The sequence below is a fragment of the Megalobrama amblycephala genome, linkage group LG22, assembly GCF_018812025.1.
Source record: "Megalobrama amblycephala isolate DHTTF-2021 linkage group LG22, ASM1881202v1, whole genome shotgun sequence".
NCBI lineage: Eukaryota > Metazoa > Chordata > Actinopteri > Cypriniformes > Xenocyprididae > Megalobrama > Megalobrama amblycephala.
Window position 1 is genome coordinate 18,593,067 of NC_063065.1, and position 22,346 is coordinate 18,615,412.

General features: G+C 35.8%; 3 protein-coding genes across 10 annotated transcripts in view; all 3 read left to right on the forward strand.

Moving 5' to 3' along the window:
- Positions 1-1,371: 1,371 nt before the first annotated feature.
- chmp4c (charged multivesicular body protein 4C) lies at positions 1,372-5,901 on the forward strand. The gene is made up of 5 exons (XM_048174787.1): positions 1,372-1,810; positions 3,410-3,587; positions 4,012-4,120; positions 5,261-5,387; positions 5,512-5,901. The coding sequence occupies exons 1-5, from the start codon at positions 1,567-1,569 to the stop codon at positions 5,571-5,573; spliced, it is 720 nt and encodes a 239-aa protein (XP_048030744.1). The 5' UTR covers positions 1,372-1,566; the 3' UTR covers positions 5,574-5,901.
- A 751-nt stretch (positions 5,902-6,652) lies between these two features.
- LOC125258001 (GTPase IMAP family member 4) lies at positions 6,653-11,256 on the forward strand. Its single transcript, XM_048174786.1, has 3 exons — positions 6,653-6,809; positions 8,351-9,124; positions 10,222-11,256. Exons 1-3 carry the CDS (start codon positions 6,779-6,781, stop codon positions 10,245-10,247), a joined length of 831 nt encoding a protein of 276 aa, XP_048030743.1. The 5' UTR covers positions 6,653-6,778; the 3' UTR covers positions 10,248-11,256.
- Positions 11,257-14,279: 3,023 nt separating this feature from the next.
- The window catches only part of asap1b (ArfGAP with SH3 domain, ankyrin repeat and PH domain 1b), a 116,240-nt gene continuing 108,173 nt past the window's right edge, over positions 14,280-22,346 (forward strand). For 4 of the 8 annotated variants that reach the window (XM_048174118.1, XM_048174115.1, XM_048174120.1 and 1 more), the window contains exons 1-3: positions 14,281-14,322; positions 14,671-14,741; positions 16,215-16,341. In XM_048174118.1, the coding sequence (XP_048030075.1) occupies positions 14,686-14,741; positions 16,215-16,341 (183 nt within the window). In that variant the 5' untranslated portion in view covers positions 14,281-14,322; positions 14,671-14,685. Of the gene's footprint in view, positions 14,323-14,670; positions 14,742-16,214; positions 16,342-22,346 lie in introns of all 8 variants that reach the window. The other 4 variants (XM_048174117.1, XM_048174114.1, XM_048174121.1 and 1 more) reach the window with 3 other exon arrangements.

Below are 22,346 nucleotides of genomic sequence, written 5' to 3' on the forward strand. Positions count from 1 at the left end.
AACTGAAAAAAGATCAGTGATCACACTGGAGTTAACCAAACTACACAGATACTGTATGTGTTATCTCTATAGGCTTTACATGAAAAAAAAAAAGTTTTTAAATGTATATAAACATGTATATAATTAGTATAACCCTTGAATGAATAGATGTACACTCAGAAAAGCATGTTTGTATTTTTTCTTCTACAGATTCCTGTCTGCTCTTTCTGGATCCAAACACAGTGAATACAAAACCTCCTTCTGTCTGAGAGGAACAGATTGGTTAGTGACACTAAAACTGTCCAGCTGTATCCTGATCATCCTGACAGATTTGATTATTTCTGTGGACGCTGTTAATGGGAAGTTGAGTGGCATGGTGTAGTGGATATAAGCGCATCAGCAGGAAGGGGAGAGGTCTTGAATGTTCTTTTGGATATAATGATCAGTCCTGGTCATTGTACTGCTCTCGCTCCAGATGCAGATTCATTCACAATAGAATAGAGACAGTTCTCCAAGTAGTGTTCAGCCACTGTAGAATAGGAGTGTATGTGGATCACAGTGCAGGAACTCTGTCCTTCTACAGCATCTCTGACACAATGACCCTCATCCACAAAGTCCAGACTACATTCACTCAGCCCCTCTATTCTGGGTTTGGGGTAAATCCAGAATCATCAGTGAATGAATCAATGAATTAGCACATTGTATATTATTGTATATTATTACACATCTCTCTGGAAAACTTTGATCTGGTCAATTGCGGCATTCAGTGGTCAAATTTTTCTGAAGGAAGACGGATGACGGATCACCGATATGGGAAACCTATACATAGCTTGTTTCTGTCTCACTGCGGTGTCTTCAAGTATAAGACAATAAAAAGTTAAAATATAGTATATATATTGTAGCCATCTCATAGGAGATACAAACTGTAAAACATTGAAGTATACTTTAATGTTCCTGTTCATTTAATGCTTAATGACTTCACATTGGATGTTTAATATTAGTATGTTAATTGAAATGTTACATTTTCACAGAAATTATTTTTTTTCTAAATAGATTTGACAACCTGAAACTGTCTTTTTGTTTATTTATTTATTTTTTCAATAAATGGCTATGCTATTGGATGATTGACTGATACCACCAGAATATTGAATAATGGAATAAAGAATACTCACTAGAAAACTGATTTATTCCATTTGTTTATTTTGACTAGAAAAGTCTATAGTGTCAGTCTGATTATATCAGTGTCGAGTGCCGAATCGCATTGCTATATATTCAAAATGTAGGAATTATTATTTATACCTGACCAATGAGAGACAATATTCGGGCTACCTTGCCCCGCCCATTGTGTGACTACAATCTGTCGGCTGATACTATTTCAATGGGCGTGTCTTCAGAGACATTATTGTGGAGCAGTTTATTTGCCCACAGGTTAGGTGTTGAATTTCAGGAAGAGTAACGTTGGCTTATGTTGGTGTTTTGAATTGAATCTGAAAAGCAGACTGTCAAGAATTGCCACTTTCTTTTCGAGATCCTATCTGCGTACACGTTGGATTTTTAAATAGAATTACAATCAATACCTTCGAAAAAATGAGTAAAATTTCAAAGATGTTTAAAGTGAGCTCATCAAGCTCATCCAGCTCAAGGCCCACCTCTAGTTCTGGATCCAGTTCTAGATCTAAGCACCGGTCCCGGTCTGGTCCATCGCCACAGGACGCCATCAACAGACTGAGAGAGACCGAGGCCATGCTAACTAAAAAACAGGAATACCTGGAGAGCAGAATCGAACAAGAGCTCACCATTGCCAAGAAGAATGGAACCAAAAACAAGAGAGGTATGTAGAATTGGTCTTTCTGCTTCTATGAGAACTTTTGGCCATGTGGACTTTACATCATAATAAGAGAATTCTGTCATTTTCATCTTTTCGTACCCTTGAAAGTTCATGGCAGCGTTTGGAATAAAATAGACGACTCGTTTGTCATGATAAGGTCAATATTTTGCGTATCTTGATAAAATTACAGATAACGATGCACAATAAAAAAATTGTGGTGTGGTGGTCACAAGTAATATTTTCCTTTTTTAAATATTTACATCAATCATGCTCTTCACTGACACTGTTGACTCCGTAAACAAGTACACAAACTTTTAAAAAATTTTGTTGTGGTGGAAATTACACAAAAACTGTGACAACAGAACTGTGAAGATTTACAGAAATCATTTCACAAACAATTTAGGCTACACAATGGTTTATCCCAACCTTTTAGATATTAAAGTTTTAAACATGCAAATCATATTTTTATGATGGATTTTCATAGTTTATTTAAAAAAAGATTTTTATACAGTACATAATGCAATAATAATAATAATCAATTCTTCAAGGCATTTTATTTAACTCTTTTTATAATAAACTAAATGATTAAGAGCAACCTGTCGGTTATATAATTTGCCTTTGAAAGTGTAACAACACCCCAGTGAAACATGTAAGTGAAACATGGCTTTTGTTTATGTGGAGTGACGCCCAGCTGTTGTACCTAAAACATGCAGTTCTTCTGGACACTCCTCTTTTACAGTTGTTTCTTTGTGCATTATCATGAACGTGGAGTTTACACCCTGGCATCAAGGGTTAAGCGTTCTTGGTCATGTGTAGTCAAACAATAATTTAACTTTCTTCTTCACATGTCTTCACATAAACATCTATGAGCTTATCTGATCTTTCATTTACAAAAGAATTTACAAAAGTAAACCTACAAGCAGTTTTGCTTGTAAAATTTTATCCATTCTTTCCAAATAATTATTGTTGACTTTTGTTGTACACAAGAAATTCAATTTCTTTTGTTTCCTTTTGTTTACTTTTTCTCTTTTGAAAGAGAACAGCTTAAACAAATGTCTTCCAATTTTCAAATCTTCATGCAGTTATACAGCTTAAACAGAGGCACATAGTATTCAAAATGCAAATAAGTTACATTAAATGCAATTGATCACGTTCAGTATGATTAACAGCATAAATCCCTTATGAGGGAAAATATTATTTAAAGGGTTAGTTCACCCCAAAATGAAAATTCTGTCATTAATTACTCACCCTTCAGTCATTAATTACTCACCCGTAAGACTAATGTTCATCGTCAGCTCACAAATGAAGAGTCCAAATTTTCGGAAGAGAATTGATCGCTTGTAAACGCATGTAAACATTGATCAGCGAACATAAGCAGAAGCTCAGCTGAACCTGAATAACGCACAAAAACAAACCTCTTCTGGAAGCTCAAACGTGCTGCGTAACCAATGAATCATTCTCGTGTGTTACGCAGCACGTTTGGGGTGAACCCCAAATATAATAATTAAGGGGTGAACCCCTTTGAATATAATAATTTAAAAGTATTTTACTTCTTCAGTGAAATGTTTGATGATTATGACCACATTTTTATTTTTTCCTCAGCTGCACTTCAGGCTCTTAAGAGGAAGAAACGTTTTGAGCAGCAGCTGACACAGATCGACGGGACCCTGTCCACTATTGAGTTCCAGCGAGAGGCCCTTGAGAATGCCACCACAAACACAGAGGTTCTGAAGAACATGGGTTACGCAGCTAAAGCCATCAAAGAGGTTCACCAGAACATGTGCGTGTCATCATTTGCTGCGTTCACGCCATGTCGTAATTACCATAATTTCGAAATGACAACACGTGACGTTCTCAGAGCTGTTCACATCCTTGGACTGGGAATTACGCATTTCTATGTCAACACTGTCAACTTCTAAATGAATCCGCAGTGGTCAGGTGGTAGTCACGTGGTACAAGTAGGAGCTCTCCGTCTCTGAAAATTCCCAGCTTACAAGTTGTAATTACAAGCTATACAAGGACATAAATGCTTTTTACAAGTTGAAATTTCATAATTATGGTAACTACAGCTGTAGTAAAATATTCTGTATAATGATGGTAAATGACTGTTGCATGGCTTTATAAATCTTCAAATGTACCAGTGGATTGAACAGTTGTGAGCAAATGTCATCAAATAATCAATCATTCTTTTTTCTCACTTTCAGAGATCTGGATAAGATTGACTCCCTCATGCAGGACATTACAGAACAACAAGAAGTAGCTCAGGAGATCAGTGATGCCATCTCTAAACCTTTTGGTGATCAGTTTGATGAGGTACATATTACAAATAGTGATGTTCGATACCAGGTTTTTCAGAGTCGACGCCAACTCCCAACTCCAACCATAGAAGTCCTCGACTCCTCGACTCCATTTACTTCACATCAAAACAGGGTCAGGAATAGTACAAGTTTGCAGTCGTTATTACACACTTAAATGTATTTATTTTTTTCCCGACATAAAGCCTTTAAATTCCCCTTATTAAAACAACACACTTTTAGCGTGACCGTCCAAATTAGTCCAATTTAGCGATGCCATTCCCTTGAAATGATGATTAGCCTATCAACGTCATTACCTAGTTGTTTCCAATGCCTAAATTTACAGAGGTAAAGGTCACGAGAAACAGTTGTGGTTGAATATTATGTCAGAATCAAATAAACGAGAAAGAAGGTGTAATGTATTCTTTCATGAATTCATCTCATTATAATGGTGAAGTGATGGAGCTAAGCACCCATGATCATCTGTTGTCTTAGGTGCAAAAGCTGCTTGGATAGGAGAGTTCAAGAAACTAAAAATAATGAATACAATACATACAAAAATACTAATAATAATGTTCACATATTGATGTGTTTATTCTTTGAGTGAGTTTTAAATGACTTATGATTAGTTTAATGAAATGAACACAAATTATGTTAATCATGAAAAACCAAAATAATATTTAGTGGATTAATAAAACATAATTTAATTGTATAATTGCAATCTAAACTTACAATCACCGTTATTTTTTCCTGAAGTAAGCTATAATGTGACAGTTGTTTCTGACTCTAAGGCTATTCAGAGTCGAGGAATCGACTCTTTAAGAGATGACTCCCCATCACTAATTGCAAATAAAAAAGAGGAATTAATTGCCCCCACATTTTAAGTTTATGGGGTTGTTTGCCCTGATTACAAGCTGTTCTTTCATTTGTTTGTTCGTTCGTTCGTGCTAGGGATGCTGGATTATCTAGGTGTCGTATTCCTATAGGATAACGTGGATCAGTGGAGAGTCAGTTGATGCGAGGTTGACTAATGTGACCTGCCAGAACTAACGCTACCCTTGATTTTGCGCTTTTTTAAATGTTTATGGTTATAGTTGTCTAATTTGTTTACTTCAGTTCATGAGGTGTTCTGTATTCATTTGTTTTTACGTTTTTAAAGGATGAATTGTTGGCAGAGCTGGCAGAGTTGGAACAGGAAGAACTAGAAGAAAGTATGAAGAATATGGACAGATTACCAAGTGCACCAACCACCAAACTGCCCAGCACAAGACCAAGCCACCGTGCAAGTAAGTATGCAAAGACACCCACACATTTAGTCTCTAGAAACCCTTTAAAATTCAGCAAAAGTCCAATCAGGCCTGCTTATACAGTCTGTGCTTCAACTAAATGTCTGTTATTTCACTCTTTCAGCCTCCAAGAAGAGAGTGGAGGATGATCATGACATGAAGAGGTTGGCTGCCTGGGCTTCATAAGCAGCAATGCACACAAAGCTCCTTCTTCATTCTACTTTTTTTTCACTTACACTTTTAGCTCTATATCATGCAAAGAATTGCAAGAGCTTTTAGTAAAAAAAAAAAAAAGTAGAAGAGAAATTAAGCTAAACTTTTCTATTTTGTATTAAAAAAAAATATTTTTTTCATGTGTTGGTCTTTAAGATGAAGGATTACTTTGCTGTAAACTTTGTGTAAATAGTATGTATTCATGAGTGAAGGATATTAAACTTAATTTTTAATGAGGCCTAAATGTAAATGTACTGGGGTTTGGGTGAAATTAAACTTTACATACCGAATTTATATCAAATACATAATGTAAGAGTATTTTTTTCAGTGCTTTAATCAATATTGTAAAGTTTTGGTTTTGACGCACATTCGCGATTACAGTTAGTTACAAATAGCCTACCTATATTCCAAAATGGCAATTATGTCAATAAATCTGCTTGGCTATTCAATTAAAAATCTTGGTGATAAATATTTGTGGTAATTAAAGTAACCATGGTAGCACCTTGCTTTTGAAAAAGAAGAGCGCTTGTCTGAGCCCTCATGTTCGCTAGATGGCCTCGCGAGCTCTCTTTTGAGTGCGCGTTCACACGCCTCCCGCGCTAGCGATGGGAGGTCCGGCTCGTTATGAATCGGTTCTTTTGAATCATTTGTTTCTAAGAACCTGTTAACTGATTCTGTGGGTTCTTTGGTTGATTAATCATTAGGCCACGATGTGGTCGCGGTACAGTAAATCAATTTTAGTCTCATTGTTTTTTTTATTACGTTTTTATTCATAAGAGTATTTAATGTAAAGTCGTGGCCAGTTTAGGTCAGCCATGATTAAGCTCATATACCGTAATTTAGAACCTGAATATAATTTGCGATTACAAAATAGTGCCATTTCTGTTTTGAAAATATGTGTGTTGATAAAGATGTGATAAACGTGTGTTGATAAACGGCCGTACAGTCAAGCCATAAATATGCAAAAACTAGGTGACTCAATCTTCAGTTGTTTTCTCGAGAAACGCTCGGACCGGTTCAACTATGGTTCAACCGATTCATTTAAAAGATCTGAATCAAAAGACTTGTTCACGAATCGGACATCTCCCTCCCGCGCCCGCCCTTCAAGAAGCAAGCAGGAAATCGCTCTTTTTCTCCCGGATTACTTACACGACTAAAGTTACAAGCACGGCATCGTCATGACCTCAAACAGACCATCAAATTCAACTGGTAAGTTGTTTTAAAGTATATTTTGTCATACTTTAATTTGGCTTTGTGCGCACTACTGTAGCCAGTGAGTGAGTGAGTGAGTGTGTGTGTCTGTCTGTCGGGTGAATGTGACACGTCTCACTATTTCCGCTGCCCATTCAGACAGGTATGACGTTCACAGGTGGACAAAAGTCACAACAGACCCTCTAACACAATGAAAAACATGTGAAAAGGAGTTACACGTTAAATAAATTATACGTTATTAATAAATAGGCTAAATAGAGAGTCATTTACGGTGACATATAAACACCATTTAGTCCATTATCACTCATCTAGTGTGCTTTGGGTGAAAGCCTGATTGAAACTACATACAATCTAAATAGCAAGTTTATTTTTTATTTTTTTTATTTTTATTTTTTTTATAGGAACAAGTGTTTTGCTTTTGTATTAATGTTGCTTGGCAGTTTAGGTGAAAATTAAGGCTTGGTCATCTATTTCCTCCTTGCTCAAGCCTGAAGGAGAAACGAGATGTCATAAGATCACTTTTCAAATAACAACACCCTGTGCTTTCAGAGTTTACATCACTGGCAAAATCCATCCTGAGTAATGCTTGTTTGATGTCTTATTTGTGGCTTATTGTGTTGTCCCAGTTATCAATATATTCAAAACTCCATTAAAGAATCCTGAAAAATGTACTAAGCAACAATGATAATAATAAGAAATGATTCTTGATCACCAAATCATCATATTAGAATGATTTCTAAAGGATGATGTGACACTGAAGACTGGAGTAATGGCAGCTGAAAATTCAGCTTTGTGATCACAGGAATAAATGACATTTCAAAATGTATTCAAAGTGAAAACTTAAAAATAATATTTCACAATATAATTGCATTTACTGTATTTTTGATCAAGTAAATGCAGCCTTGGTGAATATGAGACTTTCAAAAATATCTTACCGACCATAAACATTTGAATAACAATAGCAATAGCAATCATATAATCCTCAGTCTTACATAGATGCAAACTCCTCACCTTTCAGTCTTTCAGGTCTTATAAGGGTACTTGTGAACTTACAGGAGTAAATAATGAACTGGTTGTTTCAGTACTGTTTCCTTTACTCTTTGCTTTAAAAACTATGTCTATAAAGGGTAATATTTTATGTATTTGAGGTCTGAGTTGTGGGAATGGTGAAGAGAGAGAGGGCAAACATTTTGCAGTTTAGCACAATATTACCATCTAATCAGCAAATACTGTCTTAAATAGCCTCCATAGCATACATCTTTTATAACTTGAGATTTTGACCAAATTTTATTTTGGTAATAAAATATAAAAAATATAAATAAATAAAAAAAACATTAAAATAACTACAAGTGAGCATGTAAAGCAAATATCTTTAAAAAAAAAAATCTGTGCAGAATATTCCCCCGCCCCATGCAATGTTCTCACCATTTTCCCCCCTTACCTGTTTGTATCCCTGGTCTTAAAATAGTTTTATCAACTCCAAATTTGCCAGGCTGACATTTTTGACCCCCAAAATAATAATGTATTGTACCCTACAGCTGATGACCAACTCGACCCTGAGGAAGAGAAACGGTTGGCGGCAGCCGCCCGTGAAGCTAACCGTCTCCCCGAGCTCCGTCTGATCCTGCTGGGCTGGAGATGGCCAGGGAAAAGCCTGACCGGCAACACCATCCTTGGGCGTGAAGAGTTTCGTCTGGAGCGTGCCGCCGAATTCAGTGTGAAGCGTGAAACCGAGGTGGATCGGCGCAAAGTAACAGTAGTAGACACTCCTGGATGGTTTTCAGCCCAGACCACACCAGCAGACTACCAGCAGGAGATGGTCCGAAGTGTAAGTATGTGCACACCTGGACCCCACGCATTTCTGCTGGTCATACCAGTGGGCATGTTCACCGAAACGGACCGGGCTCGTATAGAGGAGAACTTGGCGCTGTTTGGGGAGGACGTGTGGAAGCACACCTTGGTGGTGTTCACCTGGGCAGAGGTTTTGAAGGACAAGTCTATAGAAAGGCATATACGAAGGCAAGGTCGTGACCTTCAGTGGGTGGTGGACAAGTGTAAGAAGAGGTACCATGTCATCAATAACTATATTTTTGGCGAGCACCCGCAGCTGCCTCGGCTGATGGAGAAGGTTGAGAAGATTGTAGCTGAAGAAGGTGGTTACTTCATCCTTAAGGCAGATGAAACTAAAACACACAGTCAAACACAGAGTCTGAACACCAATTCACTGAAAGAGAACAGGGAGCTTGGCGCTAGACCCAAACAGAACGGCTCCTGCAACTCGCTGCGGGCCATGGACGTGGACCCTCCACAGAGTGAGTTCATGTCATAGCATTAGGCTATAATACACAATAGCATTCACAGTGCTGTTCTGTTTATTTGGGTGTTTTTGAAGGATAATTTTATTTTCTTATTGCATCCACTGTTTACTATGGAAGCTTGTTTTCTCCACATAATAAAAAAGAAGAGATAATTGTGACCTTTTTATCTCACAATTCTGACTTTTTTCTCACAATTGCGTGATATTCTAGTCAGAATTGCGGGTTATAAAGTTATAACACAATTGCGACTTTATATCAAGCAATTCTGACTTTATAACATGCAACTGTGAGTTTATATCACACAAATCTGACTTTAGAATACGCAATTGTGAGTTTGTATTTCACAAATCTGACTTTATAACTCGCATTGCATGTTTTAAAGTCAGAATTGCAAGATTTAGGCTCGCAATTGTGAGTTATAAAGTTAGAATTGGGGGACATTGCTGATTTTTATTTTTATTTTTCTGGCAATTGCGACATATTTCACGCAATTCTGACTATAACTCGCAATGGCGGGTTTATTTCACACACTTGCGAGTTACAAAGTCAGAATTGTGAGATACTACTGACTTTATTTCTTGCAATTGTGAGTTTATATCTCACAGTTCTAACTTTTTCGCAATTACAAGTTTTTCCCACAGTACTGTTTATAACTCGCAATTTACTTTATTTCATGCAATTTTAAGGAAAATAAATCAGAATTCCAACTTTATGTCATGAAATTCTGACTTGCACTTATGAGTTTATATCTATCAATTCTGACTTTATAACGTGCAATTGCGTGATATAAAGTCAGAATTGGGAGATGTAAACTCACAATTGCAAAGAAAAAAGTCAGAATTGTGAGATAAAATTCGCAATTACCTTTCTTAATTGTTTAATCAGTGGCAGAAACAAGCTTCCATAGTTTACTCCTCCTAAACTTTTGTTCTAATTAAAGCTTGAATTCATTTCCTCTTACATCATGTCATACTGTTGTTTGTTACAATGTTAAAAATTGGCTCAGTACTGTAGCATGTTGTCATAATGAAAACGTTTTTACACAGCATATTATTTTATGATGTAATTTCTTTGTTTTCCTATCTCTGCAGGTTTGGTTGAAGGAGCGGGTGACTAATGCTGTGTGAACCATTCCAGTACTGCTGTATTTATTACCTGAACTCCACTGAACTTAATAGTACTTAAATTATTAGACAAATACCCACATATCAGTCCACCTGTCCAGGCAGCTTCAGGTTGTAGGGTTTACAGGAAGTTAAATGTCCCTGTAGCTTATACATCTCAACCTAGATATATAAAGGATAAGACATATACAAATTTTACTTTTGATTTTAGTAATTTGTGCTAAGTAAATCAGTAGTACAATACATATAAAAGCATATCACTACTATAGTTACACACTGACTCAATCACCCAAGTCACCTTAAACCATTATATCGAATGCAGAGAAAATTGAGGTACAGTAATGGTGTCATTAGTAGAACAGAAACACTCCTCACTCATAAATTATTTGCACTAATGAGTTAATAGCTTGTAAAATGAATCAACTAATGCACTAATACAGTTATCAGAAATATGAGTCTGTCACAGTCATTATAATATAGCATGGGTTAGTTACATTGGGGAAGGTTATTATGGATTTATTAATGGTCAAAAACTAATGTTAAATTGTATTTTTTATTTCACATCATACTGAAGTTAGCTGCTGTTTTAGGCGTTTCAAATACAGTGCGTCCCCAATCCTTATCAAAAGCACATTTATGAATGTTTTCTAATGATATTATTTTCTAATAATATCATTATTGCTGTATTATTATTTGTGTATGACATATTTTCATTACCTTGAAGTTACTGATTGCTGTGATGTTTTCTTTCTACTTTTTTCTTTCTAAATGTTTTTTTCTATTACATTCTATGTCAAGTGAAATTCGTTACAAATAGTTTGCTCCTGAAACTGATGCTGCTTAACAGTCCTGTTATAAGCACTATGAATATCATCACTGTTTTTATTTAGGAATATTTGAGTTCTTATGGAACTTGAGTGACTTCTATTAATTGATTTACATGAATGCATTTCTTTTTAGATCTGTTGACATTTATGAAAGCCATAAAATATCCTTCCCAGATGTCTGTGTGACCTTTCTTATCATGAGTCTTTCAATAACCTATAGTATAAAGCTGCAGTCAAATACTTTGATTCACTTTTGACCTCAACAGATAAACTGCAATTAGGGTCGATTTTACCAAATATGATTTTTATAGAAAAAGTTAAAAGACCAAATAGTCTAAAGAGAAAAGAGGGTTTGGAAATGAAAAAGTCCACATTTCACTTTGCTCCATATGAAAGTAAAATGAATATATTTTGTTTGAAAACATTTCAGATTAATATGGATATTTTGGTGCTGTTTTGATAGAAAGATATGTAGGATTCATAAATTTAGACTGATTTGAGCTTTCATGAGTTTCAAGTTTCAAATGAATTTAATTACGTTCGTATTGGTAATTCTCAAATGTTCTTATAAATTTCATCTAATGATATATTCATATAAAATTTCTCAAATATTGATACAAATTCTTGGATCAGTGTTTTTTGCTGTAGTTTGTGAAAAATTTGAAATTTCAAAGAATTTCTAAAATGTATTAATTAATAAAAAGGAGGTAAATGAAGTAATTAGCATGGTAAAACATGGTAACATTCAAAACTTTACAATTTGTGCATTCACTCAATAATGAGAAGCTACTGATGAGATACAATTTCAGTTGAGAAATATTAAGTCATGGCTGTTTTATAAGCTTGTGTTCGGGTCCAAACAGAACCTTGAATGCAAAAGGTGTATAGTTTTTTAATGCATTAGGAGGGTTAAAACAGTTTTACTATCCTTTTTTACTTATTTTATTTTTATAATAGATTTATCATCACATAAATGCTTATTTGCTGTAAATTTTAAGGTACCAAGATTTTTTTAAATTCTTTAATACAACATTTACAACATTATTTTTGCTGTCAAAGACTTCTTTTACTGTACACACAACTACAGGTTGAATTGGGCTCCTTTTTTATTATTTTCCAAAATTACTTTTGTATTATATAATAGTGTTTACCTCATCTTACATCACAGAAATTGAGTCAGTCAAGAAGGACACACCTGTGTGTGTTTAATAGAAAATCTTGCCCTTTACGTACATATCTCTTGCCGTTTATAACCACAAGGTGGTAGCATAAGATATCAAAATGTCAGTAACAGTGATTTTTTACTGTCATGATCTCTAACAGACAGGACTTCTGATTATTAGTAGTATTTTATTCTACATTTATCTGAATATAATTTGCAACATTAAAATGTTTAAGAACAATGTTAATAAAAACAGAACATAAAAAATTATGTCAGTAATAGGACAAAATCCTCAGTTTGTGACAGACTTCACTTCAGACTTTGTGTATTGTGACAGTTGCCAAATGCTGTAAACAGAGATCAGCTATAAACTAGAGCTGTAGAACAGCAGGACAAATCTATAGTCCATTAGGACTTCTAAAATTACAAAAACATTTTCCACGCCACTGTAGATCTTTGGTATACTGAAATCAATGCACGGACACTCTACCCATAACACTCTGTGGTGTATTGATTAGCCACAATCTCAGTGTTGTTTGATGGTGATAGCAGTGTTTTGTAATTATTGTGAACATCATGGATAAGTGGAAAGGAGTCCACACCTCTGTCTGGAAGTTGTTTAGCCTGGAAGGACAAGGTATAAGTGGGATATACCTAAAAGTTAAAAGGAAGTTAAAACAAATGCAAACCAACTAGAGAACTGTGCCATGTTTCTCTGTTTTACATTGTTTGGGTAGGTTTATGATTTGTGTATTTTACCTATAAACCTATATTTGTTTCCAAACTCTCGGATCAAGTGATTGTCGCATGCACCTTAAATATTAAATGTGAAATTTAGCCTATTGTCTTTCCATAAGATCACATACTGTGGTTCTCTGCATAGCACTGGATGAGTATTCCACGATACCTTCAACATTCCAGCATTTTTTGTAGCCAAGAGATTTGAGGAGACATTCAGCTGGAAAACATGAGGAAAGCCGTTTAGTAGTTGGCAAGCAGAATTCAAGTATTCCCACAAGACTGGGATTGCCGGAAGGCCCATGCACACTGTGTTCGATTAGAAGATTTTGATGATCTATAGGTAGATTTTCACAGAGATCTCTGACAATTAGCAAATTTCGCTTGGAAAAATTTTTGTTCTCTCAAAACAGTTCTTCGCCCAAGAAACATTGCATTCATTCATTTTCATTTTCAGTATTTGAATAGTAGCCTAGTTACATAACTGCCAAGCTCAGAGTAAATATCAAGGACAACCTCCTCTGACCCCCAGTTCCCCACAGACAAAACATTTACTTTTAACTATGGTACTTCCCAATAAAACTGTCGGAAAATTACAGGATCCAGGAACCCCTTAGCCTCAGCAGTTCCTTTTTAGATGACAATGTGTTATCATCTTGGCTTTATAAATAATTATTTCTGGCTAGAATCACTGTGTTTCCCTTTTAAAGAAATAGTAACCCTCTGAAAAAAACAGGAAAATGACACACAGCCACTACAGACTGGAAAATAGACGAAATACCAGTGTAGTTGAGTGGCTTCATTTGAGAAGATAATATAAGGTACTAAATGTGATGTGCAATGAATCACAATGGGATTGATCTTCGTGATTTTCATGAAAGAACCAGAACCTCAAGGCCTCTGCAGCTGTTCATAAGTAAAGTAGGCTATAAACCTCTGTTGTACAAATGCATGAGTCAGTTCAGTTTTAAGTACATAATCTAACCTGAAATACTGAATCTAATATTGTTATTTCACATAGAGTCAAGTGTGACCCTGTGCTCCCCATCCAACACAGCCGTGTGTGGTATATCACTCTGTCTAAGCATGAGGGTACTTCACTTGAGCAGGCACATGTTTACACAGATCTCACATTTCCTGTCCCAGGTCTCCTGGATTTCCGTAGTTCCTGAGTCATTAGGTTCTGGATCCTGTAGCCATTGTAACAGGCTATTTTTCAGCACACATGGTCGCTTCTCCCTTCCTCTCCGAGCAGGGAAGGGACCCATGGGCAGATAGTATCCGAACACCCACTAAACTCACTGAAGAGAGGATGGCAGTGAGACTCAGGGATTAATCTCGGTGAGTACTATAGCATATTTATTATTTCTGTTGAGGTTAAATATAACATTGTTCTTTTTATGTCTTTGCAAATCCCTTTGAGCTATTGCTTGTATGAAAAGTCCTCATAAATGAAGTTTATTAATATATTAAGGTCAAAAATCATTTAAGTACAAAAATCTAGAGCATAAAGCAAATGATGGAAAATAAGTGATTTTCTTTTTTTTTTCATTCTGACTATGAGCTTAAATGGGTTCAGTCGAATTTATTTGTTTTAGAATTAAATAAATATAGGCCTATAAGATTAGAAATGTAAGTAAATATAGAAAGAGCTCATCCCTTCTGATCTGTATTTTTTTCCCATTAAAGCTACAAGCTGAAGTCATGAGATCATCATCATCTCGTCTTAGTTTTTCCTCTAAGGAACCTATATGGAACCGGTAAGAGTTCTGCTTTTAGATATATTAACGATTAAATGTCTTAATATTAACTATATTTATAAAATGTAAAATGTAAATGTGTGATAACTGTCCATTTTCACAGGGATGTGCCAAAAAACCAATGCATCGAGTAAACTTTAAATGTATTTCACCATTTGACCTGTAGAAGTCGCACTTGTTACATTAACAATATTGGATAATTAACATACATACACATAAACTCAAGCTCAAATTTACGATTTATTACAAAACTACTTTTACTAATACACCTGTATTCCATTTTAAAATACACAAATGTAAAATGGCAAGATTCTACAGTAATTTATCAGTAATATACTTTTCTGTCATAAAACAACGAATGACAATTTCACATTGCATTGTGGTATAGTGTAAATAGAGGGGTTTGTTTCACTTTGAGTGGGAATTTTGAACGTATTTACTTTTAATTCATTTGTTCTATAGTTGCTTTAATAGCGTTACAGGTTGTATTTACTGTACGTTATGCAGAAAATGAGCTATGACTGAATCTTAAGTCTGATCATAACCACACTATTTTTACAGTGTAGATATCTAGATTCCATTCACTTTTTAGTATATAGGTATATTTACATTTATTTAATTCAAAACAATTTCTACAGACTTCACTCTAGAAAACTTTTGCCATTTTAGAAGCAAATAAAATGTTTTATTTAGCCTATTTTTTAAACAATGTTACTTTTGACGATGTATAAAAATGTCTTAACTTATAGTAAAATTTATCAAGAGTTTTTTTCCACAAAAGTCTAGCTAGGTCAGAAACATACATTTTTATAACATTTTACAGATAGCCTACATGATGCCAAGCACTGGACTGCTGCCCACGGAGCCTGTGTGAGTGGGTTTAGTGAGAGTAGAGGCATGCGCAGAGGGGTGGGTGGGCGAATGTAGAGCAGAGCGCGCGAGTGCGTGTGCGTGCGGATGTCATACACTCCGCGTTGCGCATTTCACACGATCTGAGTGCAGGGAGAGATCAGGCGCTTGACAAACAGCGGAGTATGAATGCATTCACAGACACCCATGCACGGCAACATAATTCGACGCTAAGAGACTAGCAGTGTTGGTCGTAAACATCACGCGGGGGAACGTTATGTGGGCATAATTTCACGGCGCGTGCTGTCGGAATAGCAACTAAACAACTCAGATCAACTCTGAGCTTCATGTTCGAGGGGTAAGGGGTGAAACAACGTGTTATCTCAGTCTCCGGGGGAACGGCAGAACCAAAAAAATAACAGGTCGTTGAGTTTTCTGGAGGCAGAATCGCTTAGCGCGTGCTAGTAGTTTGTTTTGTGCGTGCTGCTGCAGCAGCAGGCATCTCGCGCACCGTTAGCTCAACATCTCTACGGCCTTGGAAGTTCATTTGTTTTTGTACTTTTAATGCTCTCGGTCGTCTGAACACACATTTCTATCTATTCCCTGGACGAACCCACGCTTTAGGATGCCAGATCAGATATCGGTGTCGGAGTTTCTGTCGGAAACAACAGAGGATTACAACTCTCCCACTACATCCAGCTTCACCACCCGCCTGCAGAGCTGCAGGAATACAGTCAGCGTGTTAGAGGAGGTAAGATACTGCTTGCTTTTCTCATGCAGCACTTCATTAGTGAATTACATCTGTTTACACTGGTACTTTGCACTTGTATATTGCATCTGTTTACTTTAGTACCTTAGTACCATTTATACATTCTATTAGATTGTTTGCAACTGTTTATGTTCGTGCATTGCTTTTATTTATTAAAAAATGCGTTAATGTTTTTGCATTGCACCTCTTCACAGTGGTGCATCAGTACATACTATTTGTTTTTATTAGTGCACTACTGTTTACATTTGATTTTTACATCTGTTTAATGCATATTGCATTTGTCAGTTGCATCTTTTTACAGGGACGGCGCATTAGTGTATTAGATCAGTCTTTATTACCATCTGTTTACATTAGTGCATTGCATTTGATAACTATTTTGAATTAGTCCTTTACATCTGTTTACTGCGTTGCTTTGCATCAATGCATTGCACCACTTTACTTTGGCTCTTTGCATTAATACATTGAATCTATATGAGTTTATTATCTGTTTACATTGTACATTGTATCAGTACATTGCTTACATTTAGTTTTGTGCATTGCACTTCTTTGGTACTTTGAGTTAGTGCATTTGTTTATTAATACTTTGCATAAACGCATTGGCTCTTTTTACTTTAGCACTTATTGCATCTGTTTATATTGAAGTGTTGCATCAGTTTTTTAATCTGTTTGTGATGGTGCTTTGCATTTGTACATGCATCAGTACACATTGGTACATTATATTTGTTTACATGGCTAGTTTGCTTTTGTACATTGAATCTCTTTTTTACAGTGCATTTATATGTTGCATCTTTTCAGTGCATATGAAATCTGAGAGGCAATGAGCAACAGTCTGCAGTGTGGGCTGCAGTTTTGTTCAGCCAGCTGGTCTGGCTTCTGATTCCACTGATGATTCATTGGGTGTACAACAGTTGAAAATCTATGCCAGCTTTGAGAGTCATATCTTGGATGGATATGGATGTTTCTGTGATTCATAACAACTGATGTATAAAATGGTTGAGTTGAATTCATGGTATAAGGCCCCTGAGATCATGTATTTGTGTATGCATCATTTTAAATGCATATTGGCACAGGGTTTTGTTGGGGTTTGGGAGCTACTCCCTTTTCATAAGAAGGGATGATCCTAAATGATGATCTCATTTTGTGACATTCTGAAATTTAAAGGCAGGAAAAGTTTGCTTGGTTTCTTACTTATCTTTTGTTTACTTCAGTCTGCTTCTCTAGTTATGTTTTTGTTTGGCATATTCCTTTTGTTATTTAAAATAATTCCTAAAATAGCCTTTTTAGTCAGTCATAGCTGTGCTAAGATTCCTTTGAACACCTGCTCCGATAGCAAGAGACATTCTGCCTGTTTAAAGGATTAGTTCACTTCAGAATTAAAATTTCCTGATAATTAACTCACCCCCATGTCATGCAAGATGTTTATGTCTATCTTTCTTCATTCGAAAAGAAATTAAGGTTTTTGAGGAAACCATTCCAGGATTTTTCTCCATATAGTGGACTTCACTGGGTTACAACAGGTTGAAGGTCCAAATTGCAGTTTCAATGCAGCTTCAAAGGGCTCTACACGATCCCAGCTGAGGAATAAGGGTCTTGTCTAGCAAAATGTTTGGTCATTTTCTTAAAAAAAACAACCAAACAAAAAAAAAAAAACTTTAGTCACAAATGCTTGTCTTGCACTGCTCTGCAATGCACCACGCTTACGTAATCACATTAGAAAGGTCATGATCAGTAGGCGGAAGTACTGCGGTAAGGCGAAAAACTCGTCAAAATCGTCTGACATTGTTGCTTTACCTTTTTTATAAAGGGATTTTGACTTAGTCTTTGCACATTCGCTTTGTAGACACTGGATCGGTACTTTCACTGACATCAAGCGTGACATATCCAACATGATTATGTAATGCGTGGCACATCGCAGAGCTAGTGCAAGACAAGCATTTGTGGTTAAAAAGTATATAAATTTTTATTTTTATTTTTTTTAGAAAATGACTGGTCGTTTTGCTAGATAAGACCCTTATTAATAGGTCTGGGGTCGTGTAGAGCCCTTTGAAGCTGCACTGAAACTGTAATTTGGACCTTCAACCCTTTGTTGATGTCCACTATATGGAGAAAAATTGAATGTTTTCTTCAAAAACCTTAATTTCTTTTCGACTGAAAAAAGACAGACATCAAGGATGACATGGGGCTGCGTAAATTATCAGGAAATTATAATTCTGAAGTGAACTAAACCTTTAATTAGAAATTTTGGACATGATTTGGGTGATGCAATCTATCTAAAATCTTCTTGACCATGCAATATATGTGGGTTTTAAGAGGGTGGATAATGTGTCAACATGTCACACTAGACGCATCATGGTATTTTATAACATTTAGCAGCATGCAGTTGTACCACTTCTGCATGTATGTAGAAGACAGGAAGCTGTTCTTGCAATGATTTGAACATAGAGTGATGAAATATCACTTTAATCACCACTTCCCTTTTAAAGTAAGTAGAGATGGCCATCTTTAACAACACATAGAGAGTATAGGGTTTTTTTCTGCATTGAAAATATTTTGGCTGCTGCCAAAATGAGTTTTGTAATGTCCCACCAAAGACTTATATTGTTTATTTGAATCGGTCTTTCTGTAGCACCAGTACCTGCTGACAGCCGGCTGCTTTAAAACACTCCTGAATGTTTGTGTAGTGCCTGGTACACATCGTATGATTTTGGGGTGTGCCAGATGAAAGATGGCAAACTGTGGCAATTTCTGTGGTTGTGGCTTCTAAACTGTGGTCCTATGTCGTACAGTGAGAGAGGTTCAAAGACAGCAGTTGTCACAGTCTTGGGACCAAAGATAGCCTTGAATAATTTTCTGATTGTCAGAAATTTAGCATGATCATCTCACAGTGCATTAGCTGCTATGACCTGGCATATTGGCATATTGATCAATGCGACATGACGCTAAAACTTAAAGCTACTTGCCTCAAGCTACATTTGCAAAATTGACATGCCAAGTTGGCCTCTTTTCCTTAACCATGACCGCGTCCATATTCTCCTCTTTCGCTTCTTCCTCTTTTTTTTTTTCAGTGCACATGAAATTGCCAAAGTGTGATTCATCTTGCTCTATTTGTTTACCACTAGCACATACTGATGACATTTGATTGTTCTATACTATCTTGTGTTGTAGCCTATGATTCAATTAGGTGTCATCATCATACAGTCGTACATGTCATACCCAAATTCATTAGATCCATGTCATACAGTTTGATTTGTAATGATCTTATAGGATTGTCAAAATCACACAGTCTGTAGCAGGCATTAAAAGGTGAAGAGCATCAAAGGTTTCTATCTACAACGTGTTTTTACATCATTCATCTTTATAGCCAATCACAGACATATTTGTTGAGCATGTGAACCAATCAAATGTGTTTGTTAGTCTGAATCCACTCAACACTGCTCAAAACAACGAAAGAGTTTGTACGCTCATAAATCCTTTCATTGTAATAAAACGTATAAACACAATGTCAATAAGAGATTCATTGCACAGCATAGACAGGTTTATTGATTATAACGGGATTTTTTGCAAGAGTGCAACTTTGTGTAGCTCGTGTTGTAATTGACAGCTTCAATGTACTGTATATATTTCATGCTGCTATAACTAAACATGGCAAAGTTATGGTTTGACAGCCGTATTTAAATGCGCAGTTGGATCCGATTGACCGTTATAACCATAGCAATGGACGGAACAAAACAATCTGATACTGTTTGTCAAAAGATCTGTGCATTAAGTCTTGGAGTGTAAATGCAAAATAACAGACCTGCCTTTATTCTGTAATGTGTAATGTGTAACTTTGAACTTTTAAAATAAGTGACTTTTTACATATACACTGCATTCCAAATTATTATGCAAGTGACATATCAGTAAGATTTCAGTACAATAAACATTCAGATTTTATTTTTTCTAAGAAAATGTTTGTTTGTTTATTAGGGAGACTAAAATGAGACTAAAATGTGACAAGATTTCTCGTCGAGGCGAAAAGTTATATTGCCATGACAGAGTGATTAGGATGATTAGGAAAGAATATGCCACCGCTGCGTTTACATTACGCCTCCACTGTTGTTTTGCTTTGTATTTAAATAAAAAACATTTAATTCAGTAGGATAACGGTCGCTGCCGCTCTATATTTACAGAGTACGCGCAAAAGTGAAAGTAAACGCGATTTCAATACCCCGCATTTTGAAAGAGGCTCCCTGATGCATGCAGATATCTACCAATATGAAAGCTATTTTAGGCTGGGCAGTGTAGTTGTAACCATCTCTCAGCTCTGTATCAAAGAAAAATTTGGTCTTATTTGCACTTTGAATATTCATACTCAGAAAGTAGAACTGAAGTGACATTCATTACTAAGATGATTAGTTAAAACATTTCAAATACACCTGCAGAAATTTTTTTTCTAGTCATGTATTTCGCCATTGAGGATTTCTTAAAAATAGTGTGTAAAAATATCTTCTCGTCTCTTTCTCGTGAACTCAATCTCGAGTCTCATCTCAGACAAAATAATTTGCCAGATCTATGGAAACCCTACTTAGAGGTTGTTCCAACTTATTAAGCAAGGCACAGTTCTCATACAATAAGGGGAGGAATAAAGATCTTTCTGAAGATGAAAAGCATGAAATGGTCCAATGTTGTGCAAAAGGCATGAAAACAACTAATATTGTGTGAAAACTGAATGGAGATTATCGAATTATCATAAGATTTGTGAGTGTTTTAGAGCACAGCAGAACTCTGTCAGATAGAGGCTTATTAATGAAAGTTCCTGTCAAAAAAATGCATTATATTAAAAGGGCAGCTATAAAAAAAAGCCAGTGTTGAGCAGCAAACAGGTATTTGAAGCTGCTGGTGTTTCTGGAGTCTCAAGAAGCTCTCCATGCAGGCTGTACATTTTCAAACAATTTTATTGCTGTGGTGGTTTTTTGCAGCATGGGATAGTGCATAGTGCATTGTATTTCAGAAGGCACTATCCTCCTTTTTATACCATAGCTGAAAATGGCCAGTTATGAACTCCACATATCTTGCAATTTTTTTTGACAGGAACTTTCCTTAATAAGCCTTTATCTGACCAAGTTCTGCTGTGCTCTAAATCACTCACAAATCTTATGATAATTTGATAATCTCCATTCAGTTTCACACAATATCAGTTGTTTTCATGCCTTTTGCACAACATTGCACAATTTCATGCTTTTCATCTTCAGAAAGATCTTTCTTCCTCCCCATATTGCATGAGAACTGTGACTTGCTTAATAATGTGGAACAACCTCTAAGTAGGGTTTCCATAGACCTGGCAAATTATTTTGTCTGAGATTGATACCAGTTATCTAAAAAGACATGGATAAATAAACAAACAAACATTTTCTTAGAAAAACTAAAATCTGAATGTTTACTCTACTGAAATCTTACTGATATGTCACTTGCATAATAATTTGGAATGCAGTGTAAAAGTATTTTTTTTTTTTTTTTTTTTTTTATAAAATGGTTATAAGCACTTTGTTTTATGATCTGTCCTGAGGGTGATTGTTTTATTTCATGAATAAACAGGATAAATTAATATTACAAACTGTTTCTTTTCATTTATTCTGAATTTATTGCCAGTACTAGGTTCACAGTTCACATGGGTAGGGTACTTTGTGTGTGTGTGTGTGTGTGTGTGTGTGTGTGTGTGTGTGTATGACCGCTACCACCGAAGAACATTTTTGACTTGGAAAAACCCTGCACTGTACTCAAAATGCATGCTTTCTTTGAAATCATACATGTGGTGTCAAAAACGCAGAAAGATCAAATGACAGATTGTCAGTGCTAAAGGTTAGGTGAGGAACATGATAAGGTTCCATTGGATGAGATGTTTTGATAGGATTCAGACACATTGCAGTTTTATCTTACATTTAAAATGCAGTGCTTAGTTATATTAATTGGATCAGTGTGTATCCCAAGCACTTAATGTTGAGATTGGA

Bases quoted from the DNA above. Each gene is read 5' to 3' on its own strand.
- LOC125258001 (XM_048174786.1), top strand. From the start codon at position 6,779: ATGACCTCAAACAGACCATCAAATTCAACTG. The intron at 6,810-8,350 runs GTAAGTTGTTTT...TGTACCCTACAG, and splicing joins CAGACCATCAAATTCAACTG to CTGATGACCAACTCGACCCT. The intron at 9,125-10,221 runs GTGAGTTCATGT...CTATCTCTGCAG, and splicing joins GGACGTGGACCCTCCACAGA to GTTTGGTTGAAGGAGCGGGT.
- chmp4c (XM_048174787.1), top strand. From the start codon at position 1,567: ATGAGTAAAATTTCAAAGATGTTTAAAGTGAGCTCATCAAGCTCATCC. The intron at 3,588-4,011 runs GTGCGTGTCATC...TCTCACTTTCAG, and splicing joins AAAGAGGTTCACCAGAACAT to AGATCTGGATAAGATTGACT. The intron at 4,121-5,260 runs GTACATATTACA...ACGTTTTTAAAG, and splicing joins TTGGTGATCAGTTTGATGAG to GATGAATTGTTGGCAGAGCT.